At 41.0% G+C, this 17,460-nt stretch overlaps 1 protein-coding gene across 1 annotated transcript in view; it reads left to right on the top strand.

Moving 5' to 3' along the window:
• adgrb2 (adhesion G protein-coupled receptor B2) overlaps positions 1-17,460 on the top strand; it is a 243,880-nt gene that overhangs the window by 174,072 nt on the left and 52,348 nt on the right. The window contains exon 17 of the mRNA XM_042506819.1: positions 6,149-6,275. Coding sequence (XP_042362753.1) covers positions 6,149-6,275 — 127 coding nt within the window. The remainder of the gene's footprint in view (positions 1-6,148; positions 6,276-17,460) is intronic.

Genomic DNA, 17,460 nt, shown 5'->3' with positions numbered 1-17,460 from the left:
CTAATGTCATTATTATCTTTTACCTTACAGTTATTTCATCTTTGCCTGTTGAAGATAACAGGTTGCTTTGGATGAGAAACATTGGCAACACGTCACTGTTTTGTGTGCTTGGCAGATGGAGGGGTAGCTTTTTCAGTGACTTTACCTCCCTGCTGCTCAAATCCCTAAGTCAAGCCCTACAGTTTTAAGCATTCAAAGCATGTTTAACCTTTTTTTTTGTTTCTTAACAGGGTGCAATCGGCTTTCATTGCATTGCCCTTTCAGTCAAGAGTTGGTGCCAATTTATTCTCAGTAGACATAAAAGGTCAATTTCAGCTGTTGTTCAGGAAGTATTTTTCCTATTTTTCTTAACAGCTGCAACATCATTCTACAAGCAGTTAGGGACAAATTGGAAAAGCATTGTGATCTGTTACTGCAGTGGTACAGTGTATGTGTTAAGGCTCACACAGCGACTGTTGGTTTCAACAGAATCACAAAGCACTGTGTGTATCAGTGCATGGCTTAATGTCTCAAAAGCTATTTGGTGGATTTCCATTAAATTAGGCACACACATTAATTTTCCAAAGGAAGAATTATATCTTTCATGATTCCTTACCTTGATATTTAGTTCATGATCAGGAAAAATATGTTAAATTATTTTCTCTAAGCCTTTTTTACAACCAGGGCTTTCTTTCATGTGATTAATTTGTACGTCAATACATTTTGTTGAAATGTTTTTACCGTGAGTGCTTTCACGCAGAGCGAAAATTTTCCTGAGGTTTGTTCCACCAATTAAGGCCTCAAACCTTCACATTGTGCCTATACTACCAAGGATTTTAGAATAACAACACAAAGGCTCTGTCGTCCAAAACAAGACAACAAACTTTAGGTCACCTTTCAACCTTGGTAAAGGTGTAGCATACCAGATCTGCTACTTTTGTTCTCACCTTTCACAATAAAACCCTGGAAATTTTCACTGAATAACTGTTTACCAGAGGGAACTCAAATTTCCTCAGAGCTTTTGCTAAAAAAAACAACTCAATAAAATAGCTTACAAGGCTGAAAAATTAAGCCAATGCAGAAAGGGCAAAAAAACTGCGATTAATTGAATGGCCACTTGAGGCTGGCTCCAAAACAAAGTCAGTACCCACAGACCCCCATGTTATAGCATGTTTACAGTTGGGTACAAAATGATTTTGTTTTAATGAATATTTAAGTGCGGGCCACCTGAGTGTTAGGCTGTCTGCACGGCGTCACTACAGTGACACCCACCCCCTGTTCATCCACAACTCCTACCTCTGGTTCAAATACCATCACTTCACACTTAAAAAAACAGGGCTCTCAAACAACTACGGAATTTTAAATGTTTAATTTTATTGCATGTTTACAATGCCATTATTTTACATTTCAAAACAGTTTTGAAGTCCATATTAACGAGGGAAAGCAATTCTTACCAGAGTTTCCTGATTGGGAATTCAGGTATCTTGGGGCCAGAGGTCAAGGGACCCCTGTGAAATGGCTATGCCATTTACTTGCCAACCTTTTTTTCTAATTTTGGAGCATTTAGCCCCTTTCTTGAGAAGCTAGCTTGATTTTATATCATCACATTTCTTGGGTCTTCTAGTTTTATACCATACCAGTGTCATCAACCTAGTTTTAAATCTTAGCCCAGTACAGCCTCTTAAACATGGGTATATCAGCCAGCAATTAACATAATGTGAAAGAATCAATGCATTATGTACGAACATTAATTATATTAGGATTAACCCCTTTTGAAATGGTCAAAATGGCAAAATCGAGCCTTCAAAACTGCACTCCACAAACCAAGTGGTGATGTTACCGAGCTACAACAATTACGAGCATTTTCATTGTTAATATGTGGGCATGCTGACATTAGCATTTAGCTCAGAGCACTGCTGTGCCAAAGTATAGCCTCACAGAGCCACTAAAATGTCTGTTGACTCTCATGTTGAGTCTATATGTTTCAGGTTGATCAGGGCAAACTGTGTAATCCCCATGTGCGCTGAGGGATAACCACCTATCGCAATGAAGCCAACTCAGACATCCATTAAATAAAACTTGATTCTTCGTCAAAGTCAAGACCAAATAACAGATGTATCAATCATCGCAATGCTAGCAAACTGAATGCCGAAATATATATTTACCCACCTCAGCATTTGTTTGGATAATGCCAGGTTGATATCTTTTCAGTATACATTTGGGATCCATAGCCTTTAAACCAGCTATACTGATATGTACACCTGTTTGTACATCTGGTACCTGTTTCCCATGATAAGAGGAGTCGGCAGTCATTCAAGTGCTATAACAAAAGTATAACAAAAGCCATGTCCTTTAAATCTTTCCTCGCCAGCAAAGCCCAACTGATAAATTATTGCGTCCATGAGCCCAGCGGGGCCCACAGCAGTAGTGGCTATTTGTAGCTGTAGTGAATAACAAAGATCAGGGTTCGCTTCAAGTTTGTGAGTGAAACAAAACTGAAACAAAAGTCAAAGCAGGCTCTTTGCTGACAGACATCAATACAAGCAATCAAATTCAGCTAAACTAGATTGGGGTCAATTAAACTAGAAATTCAGCAGCAAACACAAAGAGGTCACAGATAATGTGTGTTTCTGCGTGTGTTGGTGTTATCTTCAGAGATCCCCTGCTGTGAGCTGTCAGACAGTCTCTCATTACCCCAACTTCCTCTTTGCTGCCTGACTGGCACAGAATACTTGATATGTGTGTGTCCTTGTTGCATGTAGTTAGACGGTTTGCTTCGGTAAATGCATGGATGCTTTCACATGTGCATCACCCATGATACATACATCACCCAACATGCATAATTCAGTATGCAACATATGCCCACGTTACACACAATCATTAATGCATGTGCAGTTAGAGTACATATGGCTGTGATTTCCTGGTGTGAACGAAGCCATTTGTAAATACTTTTCTCAATATCTCATGGGAGTTCACACACAAACTCACATGTTTTCTGTGCCTGGATGCAAGTAACGTCAGATGAATCGATGTTAGCTCAGTGGATTCCACATGTAGGTATTTTTTTTAAAAAAGAAATGTAAATGTAACCTGCAAAGTACCTCATAAAATGTAAACACTTTGAAGGATTTCCTCATAAAAGGTAACAAGTGCACATATTCTCTGTCACTCTTTCCTTGTCTGTCTCTCTTTCTCTCTCTCTCTCTCTCTCTCTCTCTCTCTCTCTCTCTCTCACTGAGAGACATACAGAAACACAAAAAGCCGTGCACCATGTTGCTACCTGTCAAGCTGTCTCTAGGCTTCACTGCTGTGACTCATTTTCCGATCTTCAGTCTTTGAAGTGTCACTGTGCAGATGATGATCATCAGGGAATTGTACTCACATCTCATTACTGACATTATGAATTGAGTGTCACTCTGCGTGCGTGCGTGTGTGAATGTGCATTCCTTCATATTCAGATATACCTTTGAGAATTTACATTGATACAGTCTCTTCATTTATTGTCACACTAATCATGTTTGAGTGGCTTGTCATAGAACAAGTGTATTTGCTCTTGCATGATGTAATATACTGTGTATTTGATAGGTGAATGTACTTTTTAACAACATGTTTGCTTTATTTGATAGACAGCAGAAGAAAGCATAATATGGCTGCATTTTTTTCTGTTTTAGTCAGGATGCAGAAAAAAACCCAACAAATATGTTGATCTGTTTTATATCTACATATTAAATGATTTACAGTAACATCAAAATAAGACTCTTAGTTTTGCATCTAACCCTTAAAATGCACATAAGTTGCAAAAGTTAGATAGCATTATTACTCATTTGATTTTTCACTGTGGAATCCAAAAAGAAAGTGCTCAGTAGGGTTGCAAGATGGCATCCTCCAATATTTTGTCCGCAACCCCAACATATTCAGTTTACTGTCATAGAGGACTTAAAAAACTATTCACATTTACGACACTGAAATCAGAGAATTGTGAGAACAGTGTTTGCAAAGATAAGATCCTTAATCATAACCTTTTATGTGTTGAGTGTGGGCATTTTGTCAGATTGTATGCAATGATAATGATAATAAATACAGAAATTCTGATATTTTTATTTGTTCAGTCTCCCCATATTCCACTTAGGGAAGTGAACAACCCTAAAGTTGGGACACTTGAGGAGTTTTCATCATTTTAAAGTTAAACACAGTAGAAAAGTGTCTTGGAATCTTTTCATAAGATGTTTAGCTATCTATTATTTCTCCAAAGGCAGGCTAACATCCAAGATGTGCTTTGTGATGCTATAAATACAAAAAGCAACAAACCAGCTTATCATTTCTCATAAAGCAAAACTGTCACCAAAGCCTTCCCTCAAGAAGTATACTGTGCTCAGATATAGAGTAATGCCACACAAAGCCCATATATTTTCAGTGTATTGTGTGAATTGAAGATCGTAAATATTATGCAAATCCTAATACTGTAAAACCCTCATATAGGCAAGACTTTATTACATCTTCTCTCCATCTGCTGTTGAGGGTTCTCCTTGCTATTAGCTTGAGAGGAGGTAATTAAGTTCCCCTCTGAAGCATTAGTGGAGAAAGAACAGTGCACACTGTACTGTCTGCAATAGGATAGTAATTTTATCTTTTCTGCTGTACGAATATTTATAAAGGAAAGAAGACAATGAACAAACATAATCTGTCTGAAACAAAACTATATACTTTGTTTCTTAGCTTGTCTTTCAAAATGTCCAATCCCAACATAGATATGATTCTTTATTGTTGACAGCCGGTTATTGGCAGGAAGTATGAAGCCTAGCATGTGCCTCCTCTAATACACACACGATTGTGATGGACCGCATTGGTTGCCATGTGCTAATGTTATGTAAACGTAAGGGCATGCTGCGTCCTCCCACCATGTGCATTTGTTGACGTCACTGCAACGGCATCCTGGAGCGTAAACAGCAGATGCAGAAGGATACCTAAAAAGTAATAACTAGACTCTGAAGGTCACTGACAGAGCAGCACCATGTTACAAGTTGGATCAGAATGTGTTGAATAAATCTCTTAAATCTTCTAGAAGCATGGCTACAGTATTTTCACTTTATCATTGAATTTTCAACAATTAAAGTTAAAACCATCTTAGGGTGTTTTTCATTAAGACTTCACTCTGACTTAATCAGTGGCCAAGCGACCCACAGTCATCAGATTCTCACTCAGATGTTACTAAATCCTGATTGGTGCTCACCTGTATGGTGCATCCCCTTTCCCTAACTGAGCTCCACTCACTTCAAACCAGTGAGAAAGAAATATTGAAACCCCATTCATTCATCTTATCTTTTCTGCCTCTTTGCCCATCAGCCATGAAACTTGCATCCTTGACCCAATCAGGGCACTTGATCTGTTGCTGCTCTGATGTCTCTCACAATATTTCCATCTTTCTCTGGGAGCTAGAATAGAAGTATATCAGGGTTAGACATGAGGTTAAGGTGTAGTGTGAGCTGCTGGGTTAATTAGTTCAGTTGGAATCTTACTGATCGACCTCTCAACCTTTGAGGGCATTTAGAGGAAAGTGGAAAGGAGCAGTTGGGGGGGATAAAAGGAAGAGGTGAAAGATGTCAGGCAATGAAGTGTACAAGATTTTATTGTATGAGATTCTGGGCACTCTTCTTCAGAGAAGCGTGTTGCGTGTCGAAGCAATTGACCATTTAGTGCTGAATAATCCCCATCCACCATTTAAGCCGCACTGGTCTTTGTTAACTGTTAGCTGATGCAACCCTTTTCATTTGTCCTCAAGGCCTCAAGTCTCTTAAGGTGTTCTTCCAAGAAAAGGGAGATAGAATAGTAGGAAGAAAAGACGGAACAAAGATGACAAAGAGAGTGTTTAGGCTGCTAAACACGGAGAGGATTTAAGAACAAGTGGGGTGACATTGGCTTCTAATGCCAGCGGGGTAAAAGAGCCTGTTAGTGTGCGAGAGTGGCAATGGCTGCATATTAAACCTATAGCCTGAACTTGGTGAACTTGATGATCTACCCTCTGAAACTTTCTGTCCCTCTTTCGCCCCTTCTTTGGGTTTGCACAGATTTCTTTAATCATGTGACATTTCTTTGTGTTTATTTGTCTCACACTCACTGTTTATGTCCCCTGTGCCACCCATCTCCACACCCCTCTTCTCCCCACCTCCAGGGAAGCTGGCGCAGAAAACTGGGGCACAGAAGGCTGCCAAACGCTCGCATCAACCACTGTCCACACCAAATGCCTGTGCAGCAGGATATCCACCTACGCAGTGTTAGCGCAGCAAGCTAAAGACCCGGTGAGTCACCTATCCTGATGTACTCTGTGGGACTTGGGGGACTTAGGAGGCACCAGGGGCCAGGTCAGTGAGCTGATTACTTAGATGAGTAAGAATTTAGATGGTGTCCCTGTCAGTTGGATTTTACAGTAAAATACTGCACCCTGTTAAAACTGCCATTAACTGATTTATATAGTGTTCTTACTTGAAAGCAAGCATCTTTCCATGCACTGCTGATAAGAAGAAGATGGGTGTAGACTGAACACTGTTTAATATTGTCATGGTATAAGAAGCTGTTTTGATCAGTGCGTTTACTCGCCTAATTGTATGTTGATTGACAGTCTTTACATTGTGCAACTTTTTTGTGGCTCAAACTTAATAAAGGTCAGATTGTTCAGCAAGCTACCTCCATGTGATGGGATAGAGAGAGAGAGAGAGGAGGAGGCGTCAAGTAGAAGAAAGAGGTTTTATTTTGTCTGTGTGCGATTGTGCCTGCAGTGCATAAACCTGCGCTTCTATAAATAGTTCACGTGTCTCGCAGTGTGTGTTTGACATGATTAAAGAAGGCTTTTTAGCAGTCCATTGACCCATTCTCCTGTTTGTGCTCTAATGGACGTCCAAAAACCCGACAGTTCTTGGTTCACCCTCCTCTCAGCCACCTTCGTCCAGCAGACCCCGATTCATTAATTGCATATCATCCCACATCACCCCATTATATCACACCTTCCTGTCTATTATTTATACCCACTTTCTTGTTACTTCTTAGCCTTAATTTCCATTCACGTGTCATCCTTTTTCCCTCCCCTCCTCTTTCCTTCATCCTCTTTCTCACCTTGTTAACACTTTCAGCTGTTCTGGCCTTACAGCTCCTTGACTGCTGGGGTCACAAAATGTTCCCCTTAGCTTAAGCTGTTAATTTGTCTCCATGCTTGTTAACACCTAATGCCCACTAGGATAGTGATTACATTAAATAATGAGGGAGTGTCAGGATATGGCGTTTAGCTACATTTGTTGTCACATACTTGAATCTATGGGAGGGTTTTGTGTGATTTTTCTTCTCTGTAAGTGGTTTAGTTAGAAAATGGAGCCAGCAAAGCAGATCCTCAGTAAGCACTGCAGGGTAGCTCCAGGTGTCACAGAAATGGAGAGTGATTGTGAGGAATGGAGGATTTTGTGAGGGACATGTTCAACCAAACAGAAAAGGCAGTCTGGGTCTCAGCTGGCAGAGAGAACTTGGAGAGGGAGGAAAAGAAAAAGAGAGACAGACGCACTAAGTAATAATGCATTAACAACCAGCATCGCTGAGATAAAGAGCTGTGGGCTTATGTGGACATCTATCCCAGTGTAACCTTTTGAGTGTGAGATATATAGCACTTACTGGTGCTGCTACATTACTGTTAAGAATGTCTTTGTCCTTATATATATATATATATATATATACTGTATATACACTCTGTGTCAAATATGAAAATGGACCGGAGTCTAAACTGAACACAGGTATTATGATGGAAATACATGGGGAATGCAGATGTAAGAGCAGAAGAGTTTTTTTTTACCTGCTAGACAGACTCCATTTTTATATTGTGTGGTTACTGCCAGCCTCACTGTGTGCACACACCTTTTCAAGATGGCATATTCTGTCTGATTTTATGGTGACATGAGTATCTTGATTTGCAACAAGGATGATTTCATTATAATGATTTTATAAATAGCGTTTTATTACAGTGATTTTGTTATGTTATCATATTAACTTATTACTGTTTATTAATGATTGTCAGTGTTTTCAACTTCTGGAAGCGGAGCCTCTTGCTGTTGGCACTGTTATGCTTCTTTCTTTGTTTGCTTGTTTATTGTCTCTTTACGAAAATACAGTCATTCCACCGGCATAGTTCCTACTTGGTGCATGTGTGAAACTGTATGATAGTCCTGCCATAAGCGGAAAAGAATGGAAATAATGCTGCGCAGTCTTGCTTGATTAATCAGTATTGTGTGGTGGGCCACATAGAGTGTATTTGGAAAGACAAGCCGTGGGCTGTTTAAAATCTGTCCCAGGGCCACAATTGGCCCCTGGATGGGACTGTGGACATGTCTGGTGTATCAGCCTTAGTTAATTGTAACAGCTTCGGCAGATGTGTCGAACCACATCTGTGTCCCATGTGCTTCGGCCATTAGTGTTAGCTGTGATGTGAGAGGAGCTGCTGTTTCAGAGTCACCCAGAAAATATAATGGTCCTTGGGTGTTATGAGTTTAAATTACTTCATTTTTTTCTTTCCATTATTTGGGTTTGGTGAATGGCTCTAAATACCCATGAGCTATGGATGCCATTGCAATGGAGAAGTGGTCAGTAATCAGATCTTGGAGCAAATTTAAAACACTTTTTCCTTGCAGTTGGCATTCATAGTTGCCAAATTTAGCCAGATTTAAGAAGTGAGTTCTTTTAAGCTGCAGGTAACTTTATGACTTCTAAATTCTGCTTACTGTCAAAGGTGCACATGACAGATTTTTTTTGCTTAGAAATTGCTTATTTTGCACCAAAATGTACTTTAGGTGAAGTAAGGTTTTTATGTGCATTGGCTTGTACAGCTTTGTAAAAGAACCAGACATGTTTAGCTTGTTTCTCTATGCGGAAGAGTTTCACACTCATCCAAGCCATGGAAGTGCCCCAACTATAAGTGATTCAACATTGTCCAGAGAAAATGAATGGGACATTCACTTCCAGAATCAAAGGTGCCAGAAAAACAGCAGCTCCTCCAATTCACAACTCTGTCTTTTTGTGATAATAGGGCCGGACCTTCTCCATATGCTTTTTTTTTTTTTTTTTTTTAACATTCTGTCTTTGATAAAACTTGAGTAGTCACTGTGCAAAACACATGTACATCTTTCATGTACAGGTACTGGGTTAAAAGAAAATAGTCAATACTTTTATGTTTCATAAGGACTCACAACACATTGGGCTTAAAAGTTATACTCTTTCGAAAATGTGATAAAGAAGAATAATTTAAAGGTTTGTTGTGCAGGAATTAAAGGTTACTGTTTGTAAAGTGTTGCCAGAGAAAGTGAAGCCAACCCCCAGCTTTGTCCACCTTTTTTTTTGCTTCACTATGTTTGTGTTTTTTCGACACTGTGTCTGCAATTTTCATAGCCTCCACTTGAATGCACTGTTTAAGGTCTGACACCCTGTTGCTACCTCTTTCTGAAGTTCTGACCTCACCTGTGCACTGCAGGAATGTCCCTGACATAGCAAAAAAATCACATACAGGCAGATGGCAGATTCTCTCCAGATAAATGCACCAACACTCCTTTATCGTCACTCCTGCATAGTATTCCTTTTAAAGTATGCTAGCATTGCAAGTCCTTGAAACAGAAGACACTTGAATAATGTCAAATAAGTCACGCAGTTTGGAGATTTACTGGAAGTAAAGATTCCAAAAAGAGATAATACTGGATGGAGGGATCCAGGTGACAGCTGCCTTGAACTTTCACTTGGATCAAGTCATTTAATCCATCCAAATTAGGATAAGCATGTTGCACCTTGCTTATGTCACCAGCGGCACAGCTGAGAGCGTGACACCGATTGCACATTCAAACTTTAGATGCTCTGCTAAAGGCTCTGAATATAAGTTTTATACTTCATAGATAAAATAAACCCCCAATCTCAAGATCTCTATGCCATGTTGTAGGAGTTCTTGTTTTATATCCCCTAGATATTCCCCCTCTTTTCAGTTTTTTTTTATTAAGTGTAAAGAGGGTCAAAATAAGGTGTTGGCCTTCAGGTGAGTAACTGCAGTTATTCATTATTTTGTCCCTCAACGCCTGAATTACTTCACAGGGGTCTGGAACCTATTACAGAACTCAGGGAAACATTAATTCCCATTATATGGAAAAACACGATGGCTGCGACCTATAAGCCGAATGGATCATTCCAGCCGCTATTTCTGGTTCCTGTGACTCCTTTTCCAACTGAGCAATATTGACTCGTGCTTTTTCCACTGCGAGCGGGTCGGCCGTGTTTAGTGAAAGAGGGCTAGAAGGGAAAACACATTGACTTTTTTGACATTTGTGATATCTGTGAAGTGTGTTAGTCATTAGTGATTCATCACTCAGTCCCCGCGGTTCCACCATTAGACCAAGTACTCAGGACCCGAAGGTATGGGTCACTGTGTTTGTGTCCATGGCTCTCATTTGGGAGCTGCTGGGGCCAGTGCTGAGTGCACTTTGTTGCTTTAGGGTCCTCCAGAGTTAGCTTTTTATTCCAGCAGAGATTGGATTCTATAAAAGAGGAGGGAGAGACAGATTGAATTTGGCAACACATAAAAACCCAGTCACATCCAGACATGCAAACACAGACAACTAGGTATGGATGTTTGCACTTTTATACATCCTCACATACACACAAGCATGCATGTGTGCACGCAGAAAAATGTTCACGTAGACACTCGAACACACACACGCACATACACACACACACACACACACACACACACACACACACACACACACACACACACTCATGTGCTGTGTTCAGGCTGTGTAGCTGTTGGAGCAGAGCTGAATATCAGCAGCCCAGCTCTGAAAGCTTATCCTGGGCCACGCCACGGGGATGGGGATAGGGGGGGGGGGGGCTGAGGATTAACCTCCATGTTTAATAGAAAAGGGAGGGAGGGAGGGGGAGAGAAAGAGATGGAGGGATTGAGAAGCAGTGCTGCCATTACAGGCCGTTTACAGTGGAGCGAGGGATAGCCTGTTAATCCTGTTTACTTTCTATAGCCTCTGAGATTTCCATGTGTGTGTATATGTGTGTATTCTGGTCCGTGTGTATGTGTGTGTCTATAGAGAGACCTTCACTATCAGACACAGGACAGAGGTTGGGAAACAGCAGAGAGAGGGAGAAAGAGGAGTTGATTGAGTGAGGTCATGAAGCCATACAATAAACCAAGCCACTTAATTCCCAAAATGACTGCAGTGGGAACACAAACCCTGTGGATACGTCTGGACTCATTGCCTCCGCCGCGCTCATAGGGATCATGGGATTTGGAGTTGAAGGAGGTATTGCCTTTATAAAAGTCAGTTTAACATTTTGCGCCTCGAGTTAATCAAGTGAGTTATACCTCTTTGGTTGGGTTTTGTCTGCACAAAAGGCTGCTGTCCTAGTTGTGATGACACAGGAATTGATTACAGTTTTCAAGCGCCTGTTCAAACTTGTTTTAGCAGTGGGATTCACGGCCCGTGCTCGCCTAAGCAGGTAACCAGAAATGTGAGCGAGAATGTCAGTGGTTCTAACAGCAGCTGAGACCTTGATCCAGTCAATGTGGATGTGTACACAAACAAAGACGTACACACTGGCTAGAATGAGAGGTGGAGGTGCCGTCTTCATTTCCATAACTCATTTACAAGGCAATTACTGCACCAACGAAAGAACAATATGTGAAGTGATCTCTGCATCTGCTCGCAAGGATTTCTCATGGCTTCTTTTACCTGCCAGGCTAACTGCCTTTGGCCTAATCATTCTCATGAAATGACTGGGTCTACTTGAGTCTGTTTCCTCTGCTGTCATTAGTGCTCACCGGCGCCTAATAACTATGAAAATATCTCACAGCTGAGTCTATTATGAAGAATTAATGGCCAAAGTGCCTGATTTGACTGTGGAGGGACGACAGGGATGATTGAGGTACTACAAGACGGCGGCTCATATTTTAACTTTTAACTTAACTGGAGGCAGTTTAGAAAGAAAACAAGGCCTGCCCTAGATGGAGCGAGACTACAAGGTTACGATATGCAAATATCTCACACTTGTCAACTGTAATTAAAAGATGAGGGTTGCTAAAATTTATGAGGAGACCCTGCATGGAATTGCATTAGGATCTTTTGGACCCCTGGTCGCATTGATTGAAGGTTAGTTAGTGACAAGGGAGATGATGAGCGAGTAAACAGGTGAAATGATTTAGCGGTGTTACTCTGGCTGAAGATGCATAATGTCTGAGTGTGGGTGTGACAGATTTACATGGTGATTAGATATTTCCAAACTGAGTAGAAAGTGTTGTTTTGGCTGTGGAGGCATTTTTTGACACGGTCCAAGAATCGCCTTTTCCAATTAGACGCAGGGGGTCAAAAACAGTTTGAGCATGCACTTGACTTTGATTTTGTATTTTCTTGTTTTTTGTAATACAAATTTTGTCCAAGCATACAGTAGAGGCTAATTTGTCCTTTTTTAACCTCATAATTAAATTTTGATAGGATTTGTGAACTAACAAGCCTATTTTAGTGTTGGTTTTGATGGTAGCTGTGAAGAAAAGTGAATCTTAGTACTCCAGGCTTTAATTTTGAACTTTGCGTTGCATAAGGCCTTTGTTTTGTAGCTGACATGCAAAATTTTGCTTCAACAAGCAGAGAAAACCACAAATAGTCTGTAAAACTACCTGAGGATAAGGCCAGTACTTGATACAATGACTTTACATTTTAAGTCACTATGTCAGCTCTCCAGGTTGTCACACACTGACAGCAGACTTATGGTTTGTCTTGAGGCCACTGAAGCCGAAGCCTGTCAAGTTGAACCCTTGAGGCTCTGCTGAATTGATTCAGTTGTAGCATATCACAGGCAGTATTCACCCAGTGCCATGACAGCAAAACAGGCAACTGAATAGCAGGAACACTAGATTAGCAAGATGTAGAGTTTTACATCTCCGCAGTGGGCACAGCATGCTGCGTGTGTGTGTGTGAGTGCATCTGTATGCCTGTACCTGTGTGGGGTCACAAGGCGCATATGACAGCTGAATTTTTTAAATGCCATCTTTTCAAGAATTATTTAGCATTTCATTAGCATTTTCACAGCTTACATGGGACTTTGAGACACTGCAAAAAATGCCATACAGTGTGAGGGATAATGAAAACCCACAAATGTACGCGCTAAATACAAACAGCTGTCTTATGGAGTATTTGGCCTCATTAGAAAAACAACAATATTGGTTGTGTGTTCAAAGGTGAACGTGTAATCAAACAGTGGCTTAGTTACACATCCGGCTGATATAGAGCAACATTAGCATTCAGTTGGAGTTGAGTTTCTGGCCACCTGATGAATATATGTCAAATATTCTCTCACTTTTAACTCTGTTTTGCTCTCTGCCAACTCCTTAGGGAAATATCTGCCTTTTTAGCTGCTAAATGCTCCACTAGCTGCTTGCTAACCCTGCCTGTCTGATGTGTGGTACTGCACTGGTAATACAAAGTATGATTTTAGATAATTGTTTCTAAAAACAGCTGCTTGCAGCATCTAAAAACCACATTGATGATAGATGAGAGTGAAACACCACAGTAAAGTTATGGGGCATAAAACTAAAAAAAAAGACAGAGCTGGTGATAGTTACCTGTAGTGAATGTCGAGTCAGTCCTTACACAAACATGTGGTCATTTGTTTCACTGTCAATGTTTTACAGAAGTAATGGCATTCCCATCAGCCTCAACTTAACTTTGTGTTTAGTGCTAATTAGCAAATGTTAGCATACTAACATGCTAAATTAAGGTGATGAACAGGGTAAACATTAAACCTGCATAACATCAGCATATCTGCACTGTCATTGTGAGGATGCTAGTATGCAGGCATTACAATTGAGCTCAAGGCATCGCTTGTCCTGTATAGCCTTACAGAGCTGCTATCATGATTGAAGACTCCTGGTCTTGTTTTAAACATGACCACAATCCATCCACAAATTTTTTCTTGAGTCTTGAGTAGACCAGTCAAACCTTTATATGAATCAGTTCTAAGGCTGATGGCAGTCACACATGTCCTATTTTGCCTTTAATGTAAGTTTCCCCAAGAGTTTTCCAGATCCATCATATGCAATAGATGTTTTTTTTTCAGGATTTTACAAAAGATTTATTGTCACAGCCTATATGGGACTACTGTGTGAGACACAGCACAAATACGCTACACGACATGCAACAAGTTCTCTAACTTATATGACCACATATGTTGTTTTTTCTTAACCTGTAATATGACCTACAGAAGAATTTCCTTATTTATAGCTCTGAGCAGTTAGGTTAGGTTCAGAAAAAGAATCATGGTTGGGCGTCATTACGTTGTCTACTTAACATAACCTGATGGTTTGCAGTGACGTGATGTCACCTGACAACCTGACGTTACATGACTGTGTGACGTTACAACACAGCATTCCAAGTTATCATATATTGCCTCTGCAGTGGACTTCTGCGTCTCCATATTATGCTCGGTCTGCGTCTGCTGTTGATGTAACAGGATGCCGTAATTATGATCTCAACAAACACACATGGGATTACGCCTCACATGGTTATGTTTAAGGCAACAAGGGACAGAAATGGTTAGGTTTAGGCACAACAGGCACATGGCAAGGTGTAGAAAAACAACATCACATACAGACAGAAAGCTAATACCCGACCTTCGGGTGAAAGTTCAGGGTTTGTTGGTCCCATCCGCCGCCCCTCCAGCCCGCCTTATAGGGACCTTCGAACTTCTTGATGTTGTTAGCGGCAGCAATTTAACATGACGGTGTCCAGTGGCATATCAATTAGACACGACAGGTTCCATCTGGCTGAGTTCTGAACTGACGCCCCCCATCTGCATATCATGCGTCATCTGGCTGCACATATCATAAAACCCGCGAACGATTCTGTCCGGCTGTGTTCTCAGCTAATGCCATATCATGCAGAATGAAAGGTGGCTTTTGGCATTAGCATCTTACGCCGGAATCACTGCAAAAGTAGCGGTATTTGATGACTTCAGAACGAGAACGGGCTGGACCTTAAGTGTGTAACGTGCTGTTACATATAGACATAAGCCAAAGTAACTAAACATTGACTTTTTCACACGGGACAGAAACCTGAGTGTTTCTTAACCTATTCATTCACTGTGACCACCTCCCTATGACAGACTCTACCCCTCTTCATATAATGTCACCTGACTTGCTCTCGTCAAAATTTTCAGTGGCCACTAGAGGTCGACACCGACACTAAACACAAATATGGGTGATAATAAGCTGCTTGTACAAATGACTTATGATGTCAGTTTTGGGTGGGGGGCACTGTGTCAATGAGTAGAGATGTAATGAATGAGACACACTCAATGCAAACAGTCTTAAATAGGTATTTTTCTATCTCAGCACTGTTAATTTTTATGATCTTTCAATAGAAAGGGGGATGGAAAAGTAAATGAAAAATAAGAAGTGAGGTGCATAGATGGACATAAAGTGAAAAAGGAGAATTGTAGGGACCCAGTGCTGAGGAATGAGTAAGAGGTAAAGGTAGGGGGATGTGGGGGAGAGTGGGAGACACAGAGAGGGAGGAAAGAGGCTGGTAGCAGGATAGGTAGGAGTGGAGGGAGGAGTGTCAGTGAGAGAAGATAAGTAGGTTAAACTTCCTGAGCTGAAAATAGCTATCTTCTCCATCACATGGTAGCCAAGCTGCCCAGGGGAGCCTGGCCATATACAGCAGAGCCTCAGCACTCTCTCTAATCTGTCCCCTCCCCCTGTGTGTGTCTCTCTCTCTCTCTCTCTCTCTCTCTCTCTCTCTCTCCTTTTCTCTCATCTCACACACACTGCACACACACAAAACACAACAACATAACCATCCACATAAAACCACTATACCTATTCAGAGCAGGGCATTTTTTTGTGTGACACTGTAGCCTCAGGCCTGAAATGTTGTATCTGTGTGTCTGCTTTGCATGTTTCCTCTCTTTTTTTCAATTTCCTCCTTTCACATTATGAAATTAGATGCCTAATCTCATCGTGCACTCACAACCTAACAGTACCGATTCAGAAAACACTGTTAGACAAATTGACACAATGAGGAGCAGGGGGACAATTTGTGGATGTATACTGAGTAAATTACAAGTAAGAGTGTAATTTATTCTCTTACTTGTCAGCTGGCGGCTAATTTGAGACAAACTAAAAGATACAGAGTAAGGAAAGAAAATTCAATAGGCGTGTGTGTGTGTGTGTGTGTGTGTGTGTGTGTCTGTCTGTGTGCGCGTGTGTGAGTTTGTTTTTGTCATTCCCCATGCATCCTCCACCACCACACAAATGCCTGCATATCCTTTGACCTTCCTCTCGTCATAATATCAAACACACTGAGTCTCTGTTGTCTCCCACTCTCCTCCTAGGCCTTTCCACTTTCCTGAAGCAGATGTTTGTCATATCCCCTCTTTCATGGGTCTCTCCTTTCTTATGAGGCGGTTTTGATTATGTTTCACCTCCATTCTCCTCCCAGTGTGTGCGCGCACTGTATTGGTATTCCAGCCTATTCCACTTTCCTCTGGAGAAATTGGCTTCCTTTGATGGGCCAGGGAAAACCACTAAAAGAGACGCTTTGACTCTCGTTTTCTTTTCTCTATATCTATTTCTTCCCCCTCCTACTCTTTGCTTTCCCTTAGTTGTCCTTAACTCTTCCCACTCCATCTCTCTCTGAAGTTCTCTCCTACTCCTTCTTTTCAGTTTGCATTCTTTCTTCCTCTCTAAAGTCCTCTCTCCTCCTCTGCCTTCGGCTCATCTTGAATAGACGCACACGAACACTCACGCAGCTTAAACACAGACTTCCAATTACTTGGCACATCTGCCTGGACGTGCCTTTGTGTGCAAGTATCTACTTTATTTGCTTATAAAAGACACCTTGTGCAGAATGTCTGTACAGTGATAAATCTCTGGGATGAAAGGGAAGGCTAGCCACCCTAGGAGGTAAATTGAGGTAAATTGTGTGATTGAGAACTTAAAAGCAGGCCAAACATTAAGCCCATTTGGGACCCGGCAGGGTGTATGCTCTCCACGCAGCTTCATTTGTCTGTTCCTCATCCTTTCAAAGGCACACCTCAGGAGAGAGGCAAAACCAAGGTCCTCTGTACATCATGACCTAAATCGCTTAATTATGGGCTATGGTCTAGTGCTTTTACCCTTGTGCATGTGAAATTATGCAGTGGGTGTAAATAGGTGCACAGTGGGCTCCCAGTCAACATTGGCAGTGTGTTGGTTACCTTAATATTTTCCCATGTCTCAGAGTGAAAAATGGTAAATTGTAACTATAATTATAATTACAAGGTTTGTAGGTGATGCTGGAAAAGTTGGAAAGGTGACATTAAAGTGGTCAAGACAACAAATAGGAACTTTCAGATTAGTGAAATTATGTGTTATTATCCAGCTCTATCTAATAGACTTAATTGCATGTAATCAGCAGGAGCAATTAAAAG

The sequence above is a fragment of the Plectropomus leopardus genome, chromosome 18 (assembly GCF_008729295.1).
Source record: "Plectropomus leopardus isolate mb chromosome 18, YSFRI_Pleo_2.0, whole genome shotgun sequence".
In the NCBI taxonomy this organism is placed as follows: Eukaryota; Metazoa; Chordata; class Actinopteri; order Perciformes; family Serranidae; genus Plectropomus; species Plectropomus leopardus.
This window is presented reverse-complemented; position numbering and strand designations above follow the sequence as displayed.